At 49.0% G+C, this 22,163-nt stretch overlaps 1 protein-coding gene across 10 annotated transcripts in view; it reads left to right on the top strand.

Annotated features, from left to right (window-relative positions):
• The window catches only part of CREM (cAMP responsive element modulator), a 284,166-nt gene that overhangs the window by 103,363 nt on the left and 158,640 nt on the right, over positions 1 to 22,163 (top strand). For 8 of the 10 annotated variants that reach the window (XM_029588562.1, XM_029588564.1, XM_029588565.1 and 5 more), the window contains one exon: positions 11,878 to 11,975. In XM_029588562.1, the coding sequence (XP_029444422.1) occupies positions 11,878 to 11,975 (98 nt within the window). Of the gene's footprint in view, positions 1 to 11,877; positions 11,976 to 14,008; positions 14,258 to 21,949; positions 22,101 to 22,163 lie in introns of those variants that run through there. The other 2 variants (XM_029588568.1, XM_029588567.1) reach the window with 2 other exon arrangements.

Here is a 22,163-nt window from a genome sequence, read left to right as displayed (position 1 = left end):
TTAAACATCATTCGAGAAGGTTACTTTCTAGAGTTCCACAGCATCCCTCGGGACAAATTTATGATATCACCCTGCCACTCCCACACCAAGAGACTGGCAGTGGAAGCCACTCTGACAAGACTACTCAGTCTGAAGGCAATAATTCCAGTTCCTAAGCCCCAACAAAATACGGGGTGCCATTCCATCTATTTTATCGTTCCCAAGAAAGAAGGATCATTCCGACCCATCTTGGATCTCAAGAACGTCAACCGTCATCTGCGGATACTACACTTCCGCATGGAGACTCTTCGCTCTGTAATAATGGCAGTACAACCAGGAGAGTTCCTAACCTCCCTGGACCTCTCCGAAGCCTACCTTCACATTCCAGTCCATCAAGATTACCAGCGTTTTCTACGCTTTGCGATATTGGGTCACCATTACCAGTTCAGATCGCTACCCTTTGGCCTAGCAACTGCCCCCAGAACATTCTCCAAAATTATGATGGTCATGTTGGCAACACTGAGGAAGAAAGGGATCTTGGTACACCCTTACTTGGATGACTGGCTGATCAGGGCAAAGTCTTCGGAAGTGAGCCGGCAGGTGACCAGCAGAGTCAAGCTACTGCAGGATCTCGGTTGGGTCGTGAACCTGGTCAAGAGCAATCTGCAGCCCTCTCAGTCTCTAGAGTATCTGGGGGCCTGTTTGATGTTGAAACAGAACAAAATCTTCCTCCCTCCCCCGAGGAGAAGGAAGCTGATGGAACAATTACGATGATTGTTGACCAGTGCTTGTCCCAAGGTATGGGACTATCTTCAGGTCCTTGGGCTCATGGCATCAACCCTGGAGGTCATTTCATCGGCAAGGGCTCACATGTGACCACTCCAGTGCTCCTTACTGTCACGCTGGAACCTACTGTCCCAGGACTACTCAATTCACTTCCAACTGCCAGCAGAGGTATGTTCTCAGCTTCAGTGGTGGTTACAGGAAGACCACCTAAGCAGAGGAGTAAGCCTATCCCTACCGAACTGGATTGTGCTCACCACGGATGCGATCCTATAAGGGGGTGGGCAACCCATTGCCAGGAACTGGCGGCCCAGGGACAATGGAGTAAGGAAGAGGCGGGATGGAACATAAACCGCCTGGAAGCTCGAGCAGTCAGACTAGCATGCCTGCGATTCAGCCACATACTCTGAGGCAAAGCGATTCGAGTAATGTCGGCCAATGCTACGTTTGCCTACATCAACTGCCAGGAAGGAACCAGGAGCCAGCAGGTATCTCTGGAAATAGACCCTCTCATGGCATGGGCGGAGATAAACCTACAAGGGATCTCGGCCTCTCACATCGCAGGAAAAGACAACGTCTCAGCAGACTTCCTCAGCAGAGAGAGCCTGGACTCTGGGGAATGGATGCTGTCGACCACAGCCTTCCAAATGAAAGTAAATCGCTGGGGCCTCCCAGCCATTGACCTACTGGCCACCTCTCTCAGTGCCCATGTCCCCAGGATCTTCAGCCAGAGACGAGAGCCACACTCCCAAGGGAACGACGCTCTCATCCAGACATGACTGGAGGAAGACTTACTGTAAGCCTTCTCCCCCATGGCCACTACTGGGCAAGGTCATCTGCAAGATAGAACACCACAGGGGCTAGTTCTATTAGTGGCCCCAGATTTGCCAAGACGCCCATGGTATGCAGACATGCAAAGACTCCTTACGGGGAGCCCTCTGTGCCTACCTCCACACAGGGACCTTCTCCAGCAGGGCCCGATTCTTCATGAAGATCCATTTTGATTCTCTCTTACGGTCTGGCTCTTGGGAGGACTTGCCTGAAGAAATGCGGTTACTCGAAAGCCGTGATTGACACCCTGCTCTACGTGCGAAAGTTCTCAACATCTCTGACGTACATACGTATCTGGAGAATATTCGAAGCCTGGTGCAAGGACCACAGGATACTCCCATGGACAGCCAAGATCCCCATGATTCTGAAGTTCCTACAGGACGGTATGAAGAAGGGGTTGTCACTCAACTCCCCCAAGGTCCAAGTGGCAGCCCTCTCCTGCTTCAGAGCTGAAGTGAATGGAATCAATCTATCAGCTCATCCGGATTTGACCCGCTTACTAAAAGGGGTTAAGCAACTTCGGCCACCTCTAAAGTGGCTGATGCCCCTATGGAACCTCAATCTGGTATTAGCCTTCCTAGCGAGGGCTTCCTTCAGACCAATGCACGGTCTGTCACTACACCTCTTAACATTGAAGACTGCATTCTTGGTGGCAATATGTTCAGCTCTTTGCATCTCCGAACTACAGGCACTATCCTTTCGGGAACCATTTCTGGAACCATACAGCTGCGCGCCATCCCCTCCTTCCTACCGAAAGTGGTTTCAGAGTTTCATTTGAACCAAGCCATCTCCAGATAAACATAGGGACTCGGAAGGCTCACGCCTTCTTCCCCATCTAAATATCAGCAGACTCCTGGTGCAATACCTGGAAAGATCGGAACCGGTGCGCAAAACGGATCGCTTGTTCATTCTTCACAGCGGGAAGAATCAAGGAGAAGTGGCCTCGTGGGCGACCATTGCTCACTGGATCAAGGAAGTAATCAAGGCAGCCTACGTAGAGGCAGGAAAGCCCTTACCACTGCAGGTTAAGGTTCATTCTACTAGGGCCCAGGCAGTATCTTGGGCAGAAACCAAGCAGCTGTCGCCCACCGAGATCTGTCGGGTGGCGACGTGGTCCTCCTTACACACCTTCTCCAGGTTCTACTGCCTGGATGTTCAGGCCCAAGAAGATGCAGCCTTCGTAAGGGCAGTACTAAGTGGGCCACGGGCAGCCTCCCGCCCTGTCCCTGAGTAGCTTTTGTACATCCCACTGGTCCCAAGTCCATCTGGCTACACGCTAGGAAATGGAGAAATTACTTACCTGATAATTTTGTTTTACTTAGTGTAGATAGATGGAATCAGCATCCCGCCCACGACTGTCCCAGAGAAGGAGGACCTCGGAAAGTGAACCTTGAGACTAAGCAAATATGGGTAAACCATGGCCTACCTCTAGTTCAAGACACCCGCAATTTGTCCAGTGTCGGCGTTGATTGGTTGAGTGCACTGGCGGTCTCCAGTTTTTGAAATCAGTTGAATCAGTTTTTTAAGCAAATATATATCCACAAATATATATCCGCAAATATATATCCACAGTGGCTTTTCGAAGAGAATACTGAAGAGCTGAGCTCTCTGCAGGGGTATATCTAGGGTGACATCAGCTTTGAAATCTGACTCCGTCTCCCATCTGCTAGCAGAAGAGCACATAAGCCACTGGTCCTGAGTCCATCTGTCTACACTAAGGAAAACAAAATTATCAGGTAAGTAATTTCTCCATTCTGTGCTAATGACGGTACTGGGTCTTACTCCTCATACAGAGGGGTGCACTGGAGAGCCTCTTGGTTTCTTAGCACTGGAAACTTTACTCTTCCTTGGACTAGGAGTTAAGTTACTAGGGTTGATATTTACTCTACGAAAGAAGCTGGAGTTTTGGTGTCAGGACCTCTACTTTGGTTTTTATGTGTTGAAAACTGCTTTGTGCATTAAAAAAAAAGTATGTTTTCCACACACAAATATAATTTGTGAAATTTTTATGCACATACAAATTTGTTTTTCTGTGTTCTAAGCTTTTTCAATGTGCATATTTTCTGTTTGTACACTTTTTTTTTTTGTACTCCTGATGCATTAGCATACCATTAGCTTACTGTAATGGGAATTAAAAAATATTAGCTTGTGTGTAAGGAAACTGCGCTGAATTTCAGCTCACAGTTTTAATGCTCAATTTTTTGCATCAGCCCCTAAACGTTGGCATTAAATCCTAGCTGCCAAACACTAGACAAGTGCTTCCCAAATCTGTCCTGGGGGATGCTTAACCTGTTAGATTTTTAGGATATCTGCAATGAATATGGATGGGATAAATTTGCATACAATGGAGGCAGTATATGCAAATATATCTTATGTATATTCATTCATTGGCATATCCTGAAAACCTGACAGTTTGGGGGTCCCCCAGAACAGGCTTGGGAACTACTGCACTAGACTATTCAAGTTTCATTAAATTCTGCCTCATGTTTTCCACACCTTCCAGGGTATATACTACTGTTGCAGATTTTGGTATCATTTGCAAAAGGGCAAACCTTACCTGATAACCCTTCCATTGTATTGGTTATGTAAATGTTGAACAGAACTGAGTACCAATCCTGTGGCACACTAGTAAACCTCCCTTCCTCAGAGTAAAATCCATTCAACCAGTTTCTCATCTAGTCAGGCGCTTTAGGGCCCATACTTGGGGTACTCAGTTTCTTTAGAAGTCACCTATGCGGAACCATGTTAAAGGTCTTGTTGTAATCCAAGTACACTTCATCTAGCATTTCCATTGATCTAACGCTAGTCACCCAGTCAAAGAAATTGATTAGATTTATCCAAAAAGACTACCTCTGGAAGAACCATGCTGCCTCAGTTTCTATAATCCATTAGATTCTATAAACTGCACCATCCTCTCTTAACAGCGATTCCAGACTAATGGGCTTGTAGTTTCCAGCCTTCTCCTTACTTCCACTTTTGTGGAGAAAAAAACACATCTACTTGTCTTCGGTCCTTTAGAACCACCCCTGACTCTAAAGATGCATTGAAAAGGTCAGACAGTGGAGCCACCAGAACTTCTCTAAATTCCCTTAAAACCCTCAGATGTATCACATCTGGCCACATTGTTTTATCTACATTTAGTTTTGCTAGCTTCTCATGAACAGACTTCTGAAAATTGTTTGAGGTCTACCTCACTTCCATTTCTATTTGTGGCAGTTTTCTATGGTCTTGCTCCAAGCCCTTGCTTATAGTGAATTTTCAAAGAAGTTACGCATGTAAATGTAATATTATGATAGCAATTTTCAAAAGCCATTTATGCATGTAAAGTGCACTTACATGGGTAAATCCTTTGGACAATTAAATGGCACATATTGTAGTAATTTTCAAAAGCCCAGTTTTTTTGTTAAAGTGCATTTATTAGAGATGTGAATCGGAACTGAAATCGGATCCGATTCTGGTTCCGATTCACATCTCTAGCATTTATAGGTGTAAAACTCATTTTTAAGCATGTAAATGCTTTTGAAAATTACCTCTCCTGTGAATAATAAAAAAAAATATTTATTAAACACTTTTGCTTTATCCTTGTCTTACTTATACATATTCTTCCCTTTCACTTAGTCTTACAATCACACTTTTGTACTTCTGCCTGTTACTAACATATATTGTCTTTTTTTTCTTTTTTTTTTTACTGTAGCAGTTATCTTTTTCCATGTGTGCTTTCGCTCTCCTGCCTACTTTTTTTTTTTTTTTTTTAGCTTTTCCAGATACTGTTGACTATCATGCTCTTCTGCAATCTCTTGTTATTTATTTAAAAACATATTTGATATTCTGCCATATACGAAGAATGGCCTCAAGGCAGATTACATCAAATTAAAAAAAAATACCATTTGAATCAACTAATGTTAATCTTTATTTTCCTAGCGTGTAGCAGATGGACTCAGGACCAATGGGTATAGTGTACTCGTGCTAGCAGTTGGAGACGGATTAAATTTCAATCTGACGTCAGCACCTAGTACATATACCCCTGCAGGAAGTGCAGCCGATCAGTATTTTCCATCTCCAAAGCAGTTAGGAGCTATCTCATGCTCGCTGAGCGTTCTACCAAACAAATTTTAAAGAATCCTACCTGAAGACGAGCCCCGCACTCCTGCGGTGATACCCTCGGGTCCCTCCCCTAGTCGAGTTTCCCGATGTGATTTCCGTGGTCCCTCGGAGGTAAGAGCCTCGGTCCGGAGCCGTTCGCGGCGAGGACTTAGCCCCCGAGCAAGACGATTTCGGGCACGGCTTAGAGGCGGCGGGCGCACATCCTCGAGCACGGCGGTGAAGGTAATCACTCTCTCCCCCCACAGCCGGAGACCACCCGGGTCGCAACCGGGAAGCACCGAAGACCAGGTAAGGCGTACATCCTTTATTTACTGGTCTCCGAGGATCGAGGATTAACAGGGTCTGCCCACGTGGAGACCCTCCAAGGAGGTCGCCATATTGCTTGCCTGCTCACAGTCGCCATCTTGTCCTTGTTCGCCGCCCTCCGCCCGCTCGAGCGCCCAAATAAAGCTAAGCACTCAAGCAACGGGCGCATATATTAGGCGCCCGAAAATAGTTGGGCGCGTATCTTAGGCGCCCAAGGATCGGGCGCGTATCATAGGCGGCCAAGGTTTGGCGAGTATTATAGGCGCCCATAATTGAGCGCGTATTATAGGCGCCGATAATTGGCCGCGTATTATAGGGGCACATTAATAGGCGCACATCAGTAATCCTCCGCGCTTAAGCCTCGCGCATACTACTAAGCGCACATCTACGGCTGGGAGCGCATCGGCGCACATTGATATCCGACGCAATGGATCGCATAAGAGCCCACGCGTCCGCAGAAGCGGCACCTCCAGAGTCAGGCATAATTGCTCTAGGCCTCTGCTCTGCATGCAACCTCAGAGCCACACAGAGCGAGGAAGCAGACGCCCTATGCGCCCAATGTGAAGAGGCCATAGGAGCTCCAGCCCACGGCCAGGCTCACCCAAGATTAAGCGCTAGCTCCTCAGGAAACACCCCGGATCTAGCAGGCCCCAGTGAGACCATCCCTCAGACGGGGACCCCCAGAGACCTGGCACCCCTCAACTTAGAACCGGCCTCGCTCTCCTGGGTGGAATTATTCAAAGGGATCCACGCCTTTGTCCGGATGCAGTCTGAGTACTGAGCAGACCCATATCCACCAGAAGACCCTCATGCCCCAGGACCCTCGAGGCCTAGGCACAGGCCCCCACCTCCCAGAAGCCCCACATACGGGGAAACTGATTACTCCGAGGAAGAAGTCGAGCCCCTCGAGGAGGGAGAACTTCCCTCGGGGACAGAGCCGCATCGAACCATGAGACGCTTCTTCGCAAAGGAGGACCTTCCAGACCTGGTATCTCAATGCCTATCGGAGCTCGCTATCCCGAACCAAGGCACCCCGGGGGAACTTAGAATGAACCCCCTGCTAGAGGGCCTCCGACAGACGACCCACCATTTTCCCCTCCTACAGGCGGCGCAACAGCTAAACGACCTGGAGTGGAACGCACCAGAGTCCTCATTCAAAGGGAGTCGAGCCTTATCCACCATGTACCCCCTGGACCCAGCGACCAAGGAGCTGCTAGCGTGCCCCAAAGTGGACGCCATAGTTTGCGCAGTCGCTAAGCGCACCACCATTCCAGTGGAGGGAGTGGCGGCCCTCAAGGACGCACATGATCGGCGCCTGGAAGCCATACTGAAACAAGCCTTTGAGGTGGCAGCTATGTCCCTTCAGATTGCGACCTGCTGCACCGTGGTGACACGTTCCTGTTTATCTCAAGCCAGGAACAACACCCCGGGAGAAGACATGGAATCAGCTTTCTCCTTCCTCACGGACGCTGCCTCCGATCTGGTACGAACAGCAGCCAGGGGAGTGTCATCCTCAGTGGCAGCCGGGAGACAACTCTGGCTGTGAAATTGGTCGGCCGACGCCTCCTCCAAGACACGCCTTACAAGAATGCCCTTCAAGGGTTCCCTCCTGTTTGGCAGCGAACTGGAGAAATTGGCTAACAAATGGGGCGACTCTCCATTACCTCGTCTACCAGAAGACAAGTCAAAGAGAAACCAGCGCCCTTTTCCCAGGCCATCCAGAGGCAGAAGCTCACAGAGCTTCAACCCTTACAGGAATACCTACCAAGCACCTCGTCCCACGGCCAGAAACCAGTCCTTTTCGGAACAGACACAGCAAGAGGGGAACCGGCTCGGGTTCAGGTCCCAGCCGCACCCCACAATGAGAATCAGCCGACCCATCCAAGGAAAGAAGCCATAGGGGGCAGACTAACCCTATTCTACCGCAGATGGGTCGAGATAACTTTGGACAAGTGGGTCCTAGCCATCATCCGAGAAGGGTACTACCTAGACTTCCTTCGAACCCCTCCGGACAAGTTCGTAGAATCCCCCTGCCATGACCCCCGCAAAAGGACGGCAGTGGAGGCCACGCTGACCAGACTCGTTACCCTACAGGCCATAACCCCAGTGCCTTCATGGGAGATAAATTCTGGACATTACTCCATTTACTTCATTGTACCCAAGAAAGAGGGCACCTTCAGGCTCATCCTGGACCTCAAGTCAGTCAACCGACACCTAAGGGTCCCAAGATTTCGCATGGAAACCCTGCGGTCAGTCATACGTGCAATACAGCCAGGAGAATTCCTCACATCCCTGGACCTGTCAGAGGCCTACTTGCACATCCCCATCCATCAGGAACACCAGCGCTACTTACGCTTCAAGGTCCTGAACCAACACTTCCAATTCTGGGCACTACCCTTTGGGTTAGCCACCGCACCGCGGACCTTTACCAAGGTAATAGTAGTGGTAGCGACGACACTCAGGAAGGAAGGAATTCTTGACCATCCCTACCTGGACGATTGGCTGATCAGGGCAAAGTCACCGGAGGAGAGCCACCGAGCAACCAACAGAGTCATAACTCTACTGGAAAGCATAGGATGGGTAGTCAACTCGAACAAGAGCTCCCTACAGCCATCACAGACGCTGGAATACCTAGGAGTCCAATTCGACACCAAGGAGGACAAGGTCAGCCTGACCCCCTCGAGGAGATCAAAACTGCGGAACCGACTCCAGACCCTGCTGAGCGCCACCCGGCCCACAGCTTGGGATTATCTACAAGTCCTCGGTCTAATGGCATCCACATTGGAAGTGGTACCATGGGCGCGAGCTCACATGAGACCTTTGCAACGCTCTCTCCTATCTCGGTGGAGTCCATGATCACAGAACTACACCGTATACCTACCTCTGCTGACCAGAGTGTGATCCCAGCTACGTTGGTGACTACAATCCAACCACATGAGCCGGGGATCAAGAATATCCTCTCCAACCTGGACCCTGCTCACCACAGATGTCAGCCTAAGCGGATGGGGAACACACTACGAAGAGCTAACCGCCCAGGGGCGGTGGAACAAAGAAGAGTCTGGGTGGAACATCAACAGACTAGAGGCACGGGCAGTCAGGCTAGCCTGCCTGCGATTTGCCCACAGACTTCGAAACAAAGCGGTCAGAGTGATGTCTGACAACGCCACCACGGTGGCATACATCAACCGACAGGGTGGAACCAGAAGCCAACAGGTTTCCTTAGAAATAGCCCCCCTGATGTCCTGGGTGGAAGCAAATCTCCAGGACATCTCCGCCGTCCACATCGCCAGGAAAGACAACACCACAGCAGACTTCCTCAGCAGAGAAAGCCTAAACCCGGGAGAATGGAAGCTGTCCTCCACAGCCTTCAAGATGATAGTGGATCGGTGGGGGACTCCGGAAATGGACCTGCTGGCGAACAGATCCAACTCTCAAGTACCCAGATACTTCAGTCGCAGGCGAGACCCACAGTCACAAGGGATCGACGCCCTGGTACAGATCTGGCCACCGGGGACCCTGCTATAAGCCTTTCCCCCATGGCCCCTGCTGGGCGCAATCATTCACAAGATTCGGCGACACAGAGGCCTAGTCCTTCTGGTGGCCCCGGTCTGGCCAAGAAGACCCTGGTATGCAGACATGAGAAGACTACTGGCAGGGGATCCGCTACCCCTGCCCCCACACAGGGATCTACTGCAACAAGGCCCCATCCTCCACGAGGATCCAGCTCAATCCTCTCTTATGGTCTGGCCATTGAGAGGGCCCGACTGAGGAAAAGGGGATACTCAGGGTCAGTAATAGATACCCTCCGAGGAGCACGCAAGTTCTCCACATCTCTAACGTACATAAGGATCTGGAGAGTATTTGAAGCCTGGTGCGAAGATCACAGCACTAAACCACATTCCGCTAAAGTTCCTATAATTTTGGAGTTCTTACAGAATGGACTTCAGAAAGGACTGTCCCTCAACTCAATCAAGGTTCAGGTGGCAGCCCTGTCATGCTACGGTCCCAGGGGCAACAGCATTGCCACGCACCCAGATGTTTCACGCTTCCTCAAAGGGGTCAAACACATTCGCCCCCCACTGAAGTGGCCAGTGCCCCTGTGGAACCTCAATTTAGTTTTGGAATTCCTAGCGGGACCCGCCTTCAGACCCCTCCGAGGCCTATCTCTCCGTCTACTAACCCTTAAGATGGTGTTCTTGCTGGCCATATGCTCGGCCCGCCGCATCTCAGAGCTACAAGCTCTGTCCTGCCGTGATCCATTCCTCAGAATCACTCCAAGGATCATCCATCTATGCACGGTTTCCTCCTTCTTACCCAAAGTAGTCTCACACTTCCACCTCAACCAAACCATATCATTGCCAACCATGGAAGGTTTGAAGAAGTCTGAAGAAGATCGATCCCTGCGCCATCTCGACATTGGCAGATTGCTATACAGATATCTGGAGATGTCAGAACCAGTACGAAAGACGGACCATCTGTTCGTCCTTCACAGCGGAAAGAAGCAAGGGGAAGCGGCCTCTCGGGCAACCATTGCCCGCTGGATCAAAGAAGTCATCAAGGCGGCATATGTAGAAGCGGGAAAGCCACCACCTCTACAGGTCAAGGCCCACTCTACCAGAGCTCAGGCGGTCTCCTGGGCAGAAACTAGATTACTGTCGCCTGCCGAAACCTGCAGGGCGGCAACATGGTCCTCCATCCGTACCTTCTCCAGATTCTACCGTCTGGATGTCCAGGCACGGGAGGACACAGCATTTGCAAGAGCTATCCTAATCGCACCTCGAGCAGCCTCCCACCCAGTTCGGGAGTAGCTTTTATACATCCCATTGGTCCTGAGTCCATCTGCTACACGCTAGGAAATGGAGAAATTACTTACCTGATAATTTCCTTTTCCTTAGTGTAGACAGATGGACTCAGCAGCCCTCCCTCGGCTGCCGTTATACATGGTTGTTCATCAAATCAAGGTAAGCCATGTTTTTCCCTTACATAGGGCATCCACCCTGCCGGGTGTCGACACCTTCCGGTTGAAGATACTGGCGGTCTCCAGCTATAGTCAGTCAACCAGTTCAATAATCAAAAATTAATCAAATTTTAACGTTGCACCTAAATTATCAGAGTCAAACTCATTAAGTTAATCAATCACACATATATCCATACTGCTTTGCAAGGAAGAATACTGATCGGCTGCACTTCCTGCAGGGGTATATGTACTAGGTGCTGTCGTCAGAATGAAATTTAATCCGTCTCCAACTGCTAGCACGAGTACACTATACCCATTGGTCCTGAGTCCATCTGTCTATACTAAGGAAAAGGAAATTATCAGGTAAGTAATTTCTCCATTTCCCTTAACTTTTCCCTTAGAAACCACAGTGTTTTCTTTCTTAACAAAAAGATTTGTCACTCTTCCTTTTTTTTTTTTTTTTTTTTAAGGCAGCCATTAGCTAATCCCAGTGTGACTATTAGACATTTTATTTTTGGAGACGGAATAATTTGTAATCTGTAATTGCTGTCCTCTAAAGATGAAATGTAAATAATCATGCAAATCATCTACCTTTGCTTTAAGGAATTATTCATTTTCCCTTCTTGCGTTGTTATCAAGAAATAAATGAGTTGGTGTCAGTGGAACCTAGTAATGCATGAACTTTTTGAAAATTCTACAGTTTGTGAGATGTCACATGACTCAGTAACTTTTACAAGTAAGTAATTATTCTTTATTTTACACTGATTCTGATGGATTTTGGTATCCTCCCTATCTTTATAAGTGGCAATATGATTTACTTGCTCAGGAAGTAGTTAAGACTGCTGCCCACCCCCCACCCCCCCCAGGAGTGGGGTTATTTTCACAGCAATTAATTTAAAAAAATGTTAATATTTTAGGTAGCAACAATTGCTGATGCAGATGAGTCCGGAGAATCGGAAGGTGTGACAGATTCTCAAAAACGTAGAGAAATTCTTTCAAGAAGGCCGTCATACCGGTAAGTAACATACTTTAATCCATATTTATGGTTTATTTTAATACTTTTGAGGTACCAGATGCTGCTTTATGGGATATGGTAGTTAGTTTTGGATCAATCATCTCTCCTAGAGTTTCACAAGTATTTGTTGATATCATAAAAGATATTTATTGTCAAGCTGCTCATTTGGCTCTTATAAGAGCCAAATGAGCAGCTTGTCAAAATTTCCAGAAATGCCCAGTATGCCACTATCCACGCGTTCATGAGGGGTCCCCCTTCAGTCTCTTCTTTTCCATGGAGCCATCGTCTCGTGGTTGTGGAGCTCTTCTTTTTTGGTGGTGTTTTCTTCAAAATCTTGGTTAGTTCTGACTTTGTCTACATCAGGGTCCCCTTTCTCCCTGCCTAGTAGTTAGGCAGCGCAGTAAGTTTCTTTTTCCTTCTTTGCGGTCGGTTACCAGTGTTTCTCGCCCTTTGTATCTGCTGGGCACTGACTGCTTGATGGATATTTTTTGTGATGGTGTCGTTGGGTTTTCACCAGTGCCCCTAGTGTCTGCGGACCTTGTCCATCGTGGACCCGCATGAGGTTTGTATCCTGTGCCTGGAGGGCATCACATAATGTCTAGGGGTATTGTTTTTGTGACCAAATGACCTCCCAAAGGCCATCACGCTTGGTTAGATAAGATGGAAAACTCTTCGGTTTCAAGAAATCTGAACCTTAGACTCCAGCGTAGGGGGCATCAACTCTAAGAGGCCGCAGGGAGCCGATGGAAACCGAGCCCTCGCTGTCCACTTCCCCTCCGGGGCCCCCTCTGGAGAGAGGTGCAGGAGATCGGGGGAAGTCATGGAAGCTTCTTCACCAGTCGCCCTCTTTGCATGGCACTGGAACCTGCTGAGATCCCCCCCCCCCCCGAAATGACCCTGCCGAGACAAGGCATTGACCTTCATCGAACCTGGGAGTTCCAGGCATTCCCCACCGATACCATTGCAGGACACTGATTTCCATTGTGGCTCTGAGGGAGATCTGGTGACATTTCCCCCATTCTGTCCTCTGTGAACTTCCAAGAGGAGTTGGATCGTAGGGTGCAATTGGCGGTGCTCCGAGCCCTTCAGGGCATCAAGCTGCTGGAACCGCTTGTGCTTCCACCGGCACTGGAGCACCTGGATCTCCTTCTAAGCATCCTTCCCACACAGCTGCTGCCCTCCATCCTAGATGATTCCCATTGTGGGTTCCTCTGAGGAGAGCCCGGCATAACCCGCGGCACTGCCAAGGCCTTTGGTTCCATGACTGAAAATCCTCAGTCCAGTTCCAGGTCCGTTGGCAGCCCTGGTGCCTGCGGTGCCCTCAGTGCCCAAATTGAAGGGCCTGGGCAGGGGCCCTCCACAGTTGTCTCCAGGTGATCTCAGTGAAGATGATGCCCCACATGACCCATCAGGGGATGATACCGAGTCCTCGTCCAATGACTCCAGGGATCTTCCCTCAGACCCGTCTCCTCCAGAGGAGCGGCTTTGGTCCCCACCTGAGGACTTAACCTTTATAGGTTTTGTCTTGTCCATGGCAGAAACCATTCTGTTCCAGCTTCTGATGGAAGAGGATGGCGGGCATAAGATGCTGGAGGGTTCTCCAGTTTGTTGATGCCCCTAAGGAAGTGGTAGCTGTCCCCATACATGAAATCTTCAAGGAGCTACTCCTTAGAATTTGGGAACACTCTATCTCCATGCCTTCGATGAAATAGGAAGGTGGATGCAGTCTACCTGCATCCACCTTCCTATTTCCTATTGTCTACCTGCATCCACCAGTCTACCTGCATCCACCTTCCTATTTCCTATTGATGCCTCTCAAACCCCAAGGCAGCAGGCCTTGGGGTTTGAGAGGCATCAACTGAGAGGTATAAGTCTGTTGTGGTAGAGTCTGCTCTCAAGAAGGCCAAATGTTCCTGTACCTCTACCGTACCCACTCCTCCGTTCCTCCAGACCGAGAGCACAGGGCGCTGAATGCGATAGGCAGGAAGGTATTTCAGGGTGCCATGCTGATTGCCTGTATTACTTCCTACCAGTTGCGACACAGTATTCTCGGAACCTCTGGAAACAAGTTCCTTGTGACAGGGCTCGTGGAGGTCCTTTTACCACCAGAGGAAATATCGTCCTGCTTCCCATGCACATGCTCAACGGGTGACTTCTAGGGACCGTTCTAGATAGCAGCTGAGCCCCGCTACGCAGTTTGACTGGCTGCGGGGGAGGATGAGCCAACTGACCGTACCCTTGATGACACGTGGCTGCGGTTCTTCGTGGACCACTGGCCCAGTGTATCCTTGGACTGGTGCGTTCTTTCCATCATTTTCTTTTATATGTCATTGACTTCATCTCCCCTTACTCAGGGTGAGTTTTGACATGTTGACTGCTTTGTTTAGAACAAATTGTAAGTAAAAAAAAAAAAAAAAAGTCTAAATTCAACAATTTTTTGTGTAAATATTCTGTAAGTCCTCCCTATATTCTTGAGGCTTTTGGGGGGGTTTTTTGTAGCACTTTTTGTGACACTTGAATTTGCGTACTCCTCCCTGATTGGATGCTTGTCACTACTTGATTTTGGGCATTTTTTGCATGTGATTTAAATGCCACTGGTTAGTCCTGTTTTATAGATGTTCAAGCCATGTGAATTTCACTATACTGGTAAGCTTGCTTAATTTTTTGCTTAACATTTATAAATTTCTTTTGTGATTTGTCAGATGCTGCTGTCTGTGTGCTTCTTCCGACCACTCTGTTCTTCTAGAGCAGGAAGTTTCCCTTCTCTTCCAGTCCAATGCTATAGAACCCGTTCCTCTCGCAACAAGGACTAGGGTTCTATTCCAGGTACTTTCTGATCCCAAAAATGTCAGGAGGACTTCGACCAATCCTGGACCTCCGGGCCCTCAACAAGTACCTTCACAGAGAGAAGTTCAAGATGGTAACCCTGGGCTCGCTTCTCCCTCTGCTGCAAAGAGAGGACTGGCTCTGCTCTCTAGACCTCAAAGACGCTTATACCCACATTGCGATAACTCAGTCTCATCGCAAATACCTCCGTTTTCTAGTAGGCCAAAACCACTATCAATACCGAGTGCTCCCATTTGGGCTAGCATCCGCACCGCGAGTTTTCACCAGATGTCTCGTAGTGGTTGCAGAGTTCCTCAGAAAGGAAGGCGTCCATGTCTACCCCTACTTGGACGATTGGTTGATCAGGGCCACAACCCAGCAAATCGCTCGCTCTTCCCTGACCCTGACAATTCGAACTCTAATTTCTCTAGGATTTCTTGTGAACTACGAGAAATCCTACTTACTCCCATCTCAAACCTTATCTTTCATTGGAGCAGACTTGGACACCTTACAGGCAAAAGCCTTCCTTCCTCATCAACGGGTTCAAACCCTTGTATCCCTAGCTCGCCAGTTGCAGTCTCAACCACAGCTACAGCTCGCCAATTCCTCATTCTGCTGGGACACATGGCCTCCTCAGTTTATGTGACTCCAATGGCCCGTCTGGCCATGAGAGTCATGCAATGGACTCTGAAATCACAATGGATCCAAGTCACTCAGCCTCTGTCGACCATTGTCCGCGTCACCAATGCGCTCTGTCTGTCTCTTGCCTGGTGGAAAAATCAATCCAACCTCCTACAGGGCTTGCCCTTTCACCCACCAGATCCTCAAATAACTCTCACCACCGACGCTTCCAACATCGGCTGGGGAGCCTATGTAAACAGTCTACAAACTCAAGGATTCTGGTCTCCAGAGGAAGCCAAACAGCAGATAAATTTCCTGGAGCTTCGAGCAATCCGATATGCTCTCAGAGCCTTTCGAGATTGCCTATCAAATCACATAATCTTGATTCAGACAGACAACCAGGTGGCCATGTGGTACATCAACAAGCAGGGAGGCACAGGCTCCTTCCTTCTCTGTCAGGAAACTGCGCAGATTTGGGCAGAAGCCCTCTCCCGTTCCATGTACCTCAGGGCCACCTACTTGCCGGGGGTAGAAAATGTCTTGGCAGACCGGCTGAGCCGTGTCTTCCAACCGCACGAGTGGTCACTCAATCCCTTGGTAGCGACCTCTCTTTTCCAGAAATGGGGTTATCCCCACATTAGACCTCTTTGCGTCCCCTCAGAACCACAAAGTGGCCAATTACTGCTCTCTCATTCGGACAACCGGTCTGCTTTATGCATTCCCTCTTCTGTCGAAGACTCTTGTGAAGCTACGTCAGGACAAGGGAACCATGATCCTGATAGCACCTCACTGGCCACGCTAAGTGTGGTTTCCAATACTTCAGGATCTCTCCATCCGCAGACACATTCCCTTGGGAAAGGACCTGCATCTGATCACTCAAAACAACAGATGCCTCCTCCATCCCAATCTCCAAGCCTTGTCCCTGACGGCATGGATGTTGAAAGGTTAGTCCTTCAACCACTTAACCTATCGGATTCAGTTTCTCGTGTCCTCATCGCTTCACGAAAGCCTTCCACAAGAAAATCTTACCGCTATAAATGGAAAAGGTACACGTCATGGTGCACTTCTCAGTCCCTTGATCCCCTTTCCTGTCCAATTCCTAAATTTTTGGACTATCTTTGGCATTTGTCAGAATCAGGTCTAAAGACCTCTTCCATTAGAATGCATGTCAGTGCGGTAGCCGCCTTCCATAAAGGTATCGGGGGTGTCCCTATCTCAGTACAACCCCTGGTAACACGCTTTCTTAAAGGCTTGCTCCATTTGAAGCCACCTTTACGTCCTCCGGCCCCATCTTGGGACCTTAATCTGGTTCTTGGTTGCCTTATGAAACCACCTTTCGAACCTCTTCACTCCTGTGACCTTAAATATCTCACATGGAAAGTGATTTTCCTTTTGGCTATCACTTCAGCTCGCAGGGTTAGTGAGTTACAGGCCCTAGTTACCTATCCGCCTTACACTAAACTCCTGCAGACCGGGCGGTACTCCGCACTCACCCTAAATTCTTACCTAAGGTAGTTTCGGAGTTTCATATTAATCAATCCATCATACTACCTATTTTCTTTCCCAGGCCCCACTCCAACTCCGGGGAACAGACTCTGCATACCCTCGACTGCAAACGAGCTCTAGCTTTCTATCTAGACCGTACAGTTGCCCACAGGAAGAGCACTCAATTATTCATCTCTTTCCATCCTAACAAGTTAGGGCAACCTGTGGGTAAGCAGGCTCTTTCCTCCTGGTTGGCGGACTGCATCTCTTTCTGCTATCAGCAAGCTGGCATTCCTTTTCAAGACCGTGTTAAAGCACACTCTGTGAGGGCCATGGCGACTTCAGTAGCACACCTTCGATCGGTGCCGCTTCCTGACATCTGCAGGGCTGCTACCTGGAGTTCTCTCCATACGTTCGCAGCCCACTACTGTTTGGACAAAGCTGGAAGACAGGATTCCATCTTTGGCCAATCTGTCTTGCGTAACCTTTTTCCAACGTGACGTACCAACACCCTTCCACCTACCCGGTGGGGTGCGGATGTCCTCTACCAAATTCCACCCCAGTTGTTGTGCCTGTTGCACGCCGTTGGGTACTTTTGGTGCACGTTCGGACATCCTCAGCTCGGTACTCACCCATTTGTGAGGACAACCATCCTGCTTGTCCTGTGAGAAAGCAAATGTTGCTTACCTGATGTAACAGGTGTTCTCACAGGACAGCAGGATGTTAGTCTTCACAAAACCCGCCCGCCGCCCCGCGGTGTTGGGTTCGTTTTCTTATTTTATTTTTCGGCACTGCCTGTAGCTTTGAAACAAGACTGAAGGGGGACCCCTGCTGGCTGCAGGGTTGGTGCCGTGCTGGGCATGCCCAGTAGGGGCCAGTCAAAGTTCCAGAAACTTTGACAGAAGTTTTCCGTGGTTGGGCTCCATCCTCGATGTCACCCATTTGTGAGGACTAACATCCTGCTGTCCTGTGAGAACACCTGTTACATCAGGTAAGCAACATTTTCTAAACAATCAAGAGAGTATACTAAAGGAGAAAAGCAAAAAAGTGAATGGGGAAAAAATTTAAATATAGTACTAAATAAATACAGGTCTGAAATTGCAGTTTTCTGGAAGGACAAGTGTGCTGACTATTCACACTGATGGATCATGTGAGCTGCTGCATACTGAGTCAGAAGAGTATCTTTTAAAGTATTGGAACTTTTATAGAGTTTGTGCTACCAGCACTCTTGAAGAATATTTTCTCTAGACTTCCTTCCTGCTTCCAGTTCTTGATTTCTCCATTGACAAGCAGAATGAATTAGCCATTTCGCTTGAGTAATGTCTGTCAGTGCTGACATGGATCCAGTTCTCAGAGCTCATAAAGACTTTACTGAGCATGTGTGGGAGCTTCCACACCTGCATGTGTGCTGCACATGGGCCCTTCAGTTTTTATTCATTTGAGCTACTACCTCAATGTGTACCAGTCTCTCTCTTGAATTTTTTGTAAGTTGCATTGTGGTACCCATCTGTCTCATTGCTGTCATGATTTTCTGCCTCAGCCCCTCAAACAAATCTTAGAAGTTCTAGAAGAGATGTCTAAAAGCATTGAGAAACCAAAGGCTAAAAGTCCTGTGGTATTCAGGTTTAAGGCCTGCATCTGAGGGTGCCAGATATACACTCTGGGGTAGATTTTAAAAATTTGCGCAATCGCGTACTTTTGTTTGCGCACCAGGCGCGAGCAAAAGTACGCCGGGCGCGAGCAAAAGTACGCCGGATTTATAAGATATGCGCGTAGCCGCGCGTATCTTATAAAATCCGGGGTCGGCGCACGCGAGGGGGTGCACATTTGTGCAACCTGCGCGCGCTGCCTGTTCCCTCCGAGGCCGCTCTGATTTCGGAGCGGCCTCGGAGGGAACTTTCCTTCACCCTCCCCCCACCTTCCCCGGCCCTATCTAAACCCCTCACTTACCTTTGTTGGCAGATTTACGCCTGCTAAAAGCAGACGTAAATCTGCGCGTGCCAGCGGGCTGCTGGCGCGCCATCACCCGACCCGGGGGCTGGTCTGGAGGCCTCGACCACGCCCCGGGCCCGCCCCTGAAACGCCATGGCACGCCCCCGACATGCCCCCTCCCCGCCCCTTTTACGAAGCCCCGGGACTTACGCTCGTCCCGGTGTTCTGCGCGCGCCGGTGGCCTATACAAAATAGGCGCGCCAGCACGCGTAAATCCGGCCGGATTTACGCGCGCAGGGCATTTAAAATCCGCCCCTCTATCTGCTATCAATGCTTGGGACTGGACCATGACTCCTCCAACTGCTGCAGCTGTGATGTCCCATTGGACACAGCCATACTGTGCTTGAAATATGGAGCTCCTAAGGAAGCCACTGGTGGATAAAAGCCTCAAGCCTCAGTACAAGTTCACACAATGGAACCACTCTTCATGAAGGAGTGAAGCATTATTGGACTCCAGATGCAAAATGTCAAGGTGGGAGATTTCCCCCTCTCAATCCAGCAAGCATGGAAAGGCTTCTCCCTCTCTCTCCATAGTGCTAGCCTTCAGATTTGCTTCAGTTCGGGAATTGAGCATGGCACAGAAGCCTGTGGTGCCTGAGAAGGTGCAGAGTAAAAGCATGTAAATGGCATGGAGGACCCACTTTTTTCAGGGCCATCTCTCTTGGAGCCAAAGAGTTTTGGTGCCATTGGCACAGAACTCCACCAGAGCGGGCCCCTTGTCAATGTCAAGATGAAACATTGCAACACCAGTGTAGATGCCATCTTCATTCATGATAGAAAAGATCCCCATGGTGCCAAATTATCTGTTTTATTTAGGCTTGGAGTCAACCAGGGTACTGTCCATGTCATTGGTGCAGAGCTAACATTCAAAGGCACAAACACATGAAATAGCAGATCGCAACACTATTACTGAGGTCTGAGTGTAGTGCTTCAGTGTATATGTCCAGGAGTCGCACAATGGATGTTGTAGTGCAGAAGGAGCTATTGCCACCATTTATGGAGCAAGGTACTAGCTGATGGGAGTTGATGCAGCTAGTAATAAGTGTGTCTAAGCTGGCCTCATCACAACAGGGAGTGGCTATAGCAGTGAATTCCTCTTCAGCTTTATCGGCAACCCTGACAGGCCGATGCAATAAGATGTGCAAAAAATGGGCATTTATGTTGACCACCTATTTTCCTAATGTGCATACATCCACATCCCCTGTGCGCCCAGTGAAATATTTAAATGAGAACGAAAGTGGGAACTGCATATAAAAAGGGTACATTGAGAAATAAGCATTTTTGGTGCTCAAAATGTTTGGGTTTTTTTGCATCTGGCGCATTGATGTCTAAATTGTGCATTCTTAACAAAAGTGCATAATTAACATGAAATTACGGGAATGTGTTATGTTTACCAAACAGAAAGGAGTCACCCACAATTTTTTAAGGTGCCTTTCAGCTAATCATTGTTATGGTTACGTGTGTTTTGGTGGATCCTTGGGTGCTGTGGAGATGACCACACCTATGGGGAGGAGCCCCATGAGGAGCCACAGCACCGGGCTAGACTCATACTACACAAAAAACACAAATAGCTCTTTATTAGACAGCTTGAAGAGAACCACCAGAGATGGCAGTAATGAGGCAGTCCGTAGTTGAGGTCTCAGGGACCTCAGCAGAGGGAGCCCTTCTCTCCTAGATGACGTCAGGAGGTTCCGCAGCAGGTCTCTCAGCGAGGAGTTACTGTGGATGAGAGAGACTGAGAGAGTTAGCGTACTCACTAGGTGTTGGCTGTAGATATGCGATTCCACCAGGTATGTTGTAGAAGGTACAGGCACCGAGGCAGGGAGAGCAGGCCCTCGAGGAGCAAGTACCTGTTCCCTGTAAGGCACCTGAAATAAAGCAGAGGGCCCCCAAGGAGCGGGTACCCAGGTTAGCAGTTACCCCGAAGGGCAGAGAGAGCTTCCTGCAGCAGCACAGAAGCGGCAGAGTAGCGTAGACAAGAAAGGATTCGAGTCCTTGCTAACTCGGGGAGCTAGCAAATGAGTGAAGGTAATATACCCGGATGGAGTGACGTCAGCATGAGGGAACACCCTCGAGGTTCGCACCAAGGGTGGTACAAAGACGTGGGTTGCGCGCACCTTAGTAAGTACTTGGGAGGAGCATTGGCGGGAGGCTGCACCATAGCCATTCCGGGGACGCCAGAGAGGTCGGCTTGTAGATGCGGTGGTAGCCATCTTGCCCAGGTAAGCAGGAGGAGCCATGAATAAGGTGAGGCAAATGGGGCGAAGCCGTCTAGGACCGACAGACGCAACAATCGTCATGCTCTGCTTTTTTTTTTTTTTTTTTTTGCTCTAACCCCAAATCACTGAATCATATACTAATCTCTCTAAACAACCCTTCCCTACAAGGGGCACATTTATAATAATACGGAGGACCACATTTTTAATGTCTCTCATGAGCCCTTTACTACGAGTCAAATTTACGCCACCACCAAAACTGGAGTTAATTTTCTGGTATAAAAATTGTGCATTGGGCACCTAGATTTTGGGCGCACTGTCCTGTATCAGCTGGTAATAGCTAATGTCTTTATTTACATGGAATTTAAATGCGATAGACGCTATCTGGTACATGTTTGTTAGGGTGTGCATTTTAGACATGCTAATCTTGCTGCATCGCATGCTGCTATTGCGCACTCAATTGGAAGTAAAACTGTGTGCTAGGCTAAGTGCACCTTATTACATCAGCTGTCAGTGTGTTACCTCGTGACAATCTGGGGCAGCAAGGGCGCCAGGTTCTGGGTCCCTTCGGCGACGTCCTCCGGCAACAGTGTGGGCCGACGCAATTCGGCCACAAGCCCCGCCCACCACGGTGCGTCGGACTTTAACCCGGAAGTCCCTGCATTTACGCGGGAACTTCGGGTATTTAAAAGATTGAGCCCAGCACAGCATTGCCTCTGCTACGGGCTAGCTTGTGCTGGTGCTCCTGTGAGTGACTTCTGGTTTTTTGTCTGATTCTGACCTTGGATTGTCCCTGGACCTGCTCTGCCTGCCTTGACTAACGATTGCTCCTAGACCTGTTATGCCTGCCGCCTGCCTTGACTATGGATTGCCCCTGGACCTGCTCTGCCTGCCGCCTGTCTGGACTTGCCTTGCTTGCCCCTGCCCGAAGCACGGTTGCCTTCTCCGCTGGCTGAGATATCCCTTGGATCTACCATTTCTGAAGGTAAGATCCTTGGCTCCCTTGGATCCACATATTTGATCATAACACAGTAAGGTTGAACTCATC

Source organism: Rhinatrema bivittatum, chromosome 2 (genome assembly GCF_901001135.1).
Source record: "Rhinatrema bivittatum chromosome 2, aRhiBiv1.1, whole genome shotgun sequence".
NCBI lineage: Eukaryota > Metazoa > Chordata > Amphibia > Gymnophiona > Rhinatrematidae > Rhinatrema > Rhinatrema bivittatum.
The sequence above is the reverse complement of the archived record's forward strand: the minus strand, read 5'-3'. Positions and strand labels throughout refer to the sequence as shown.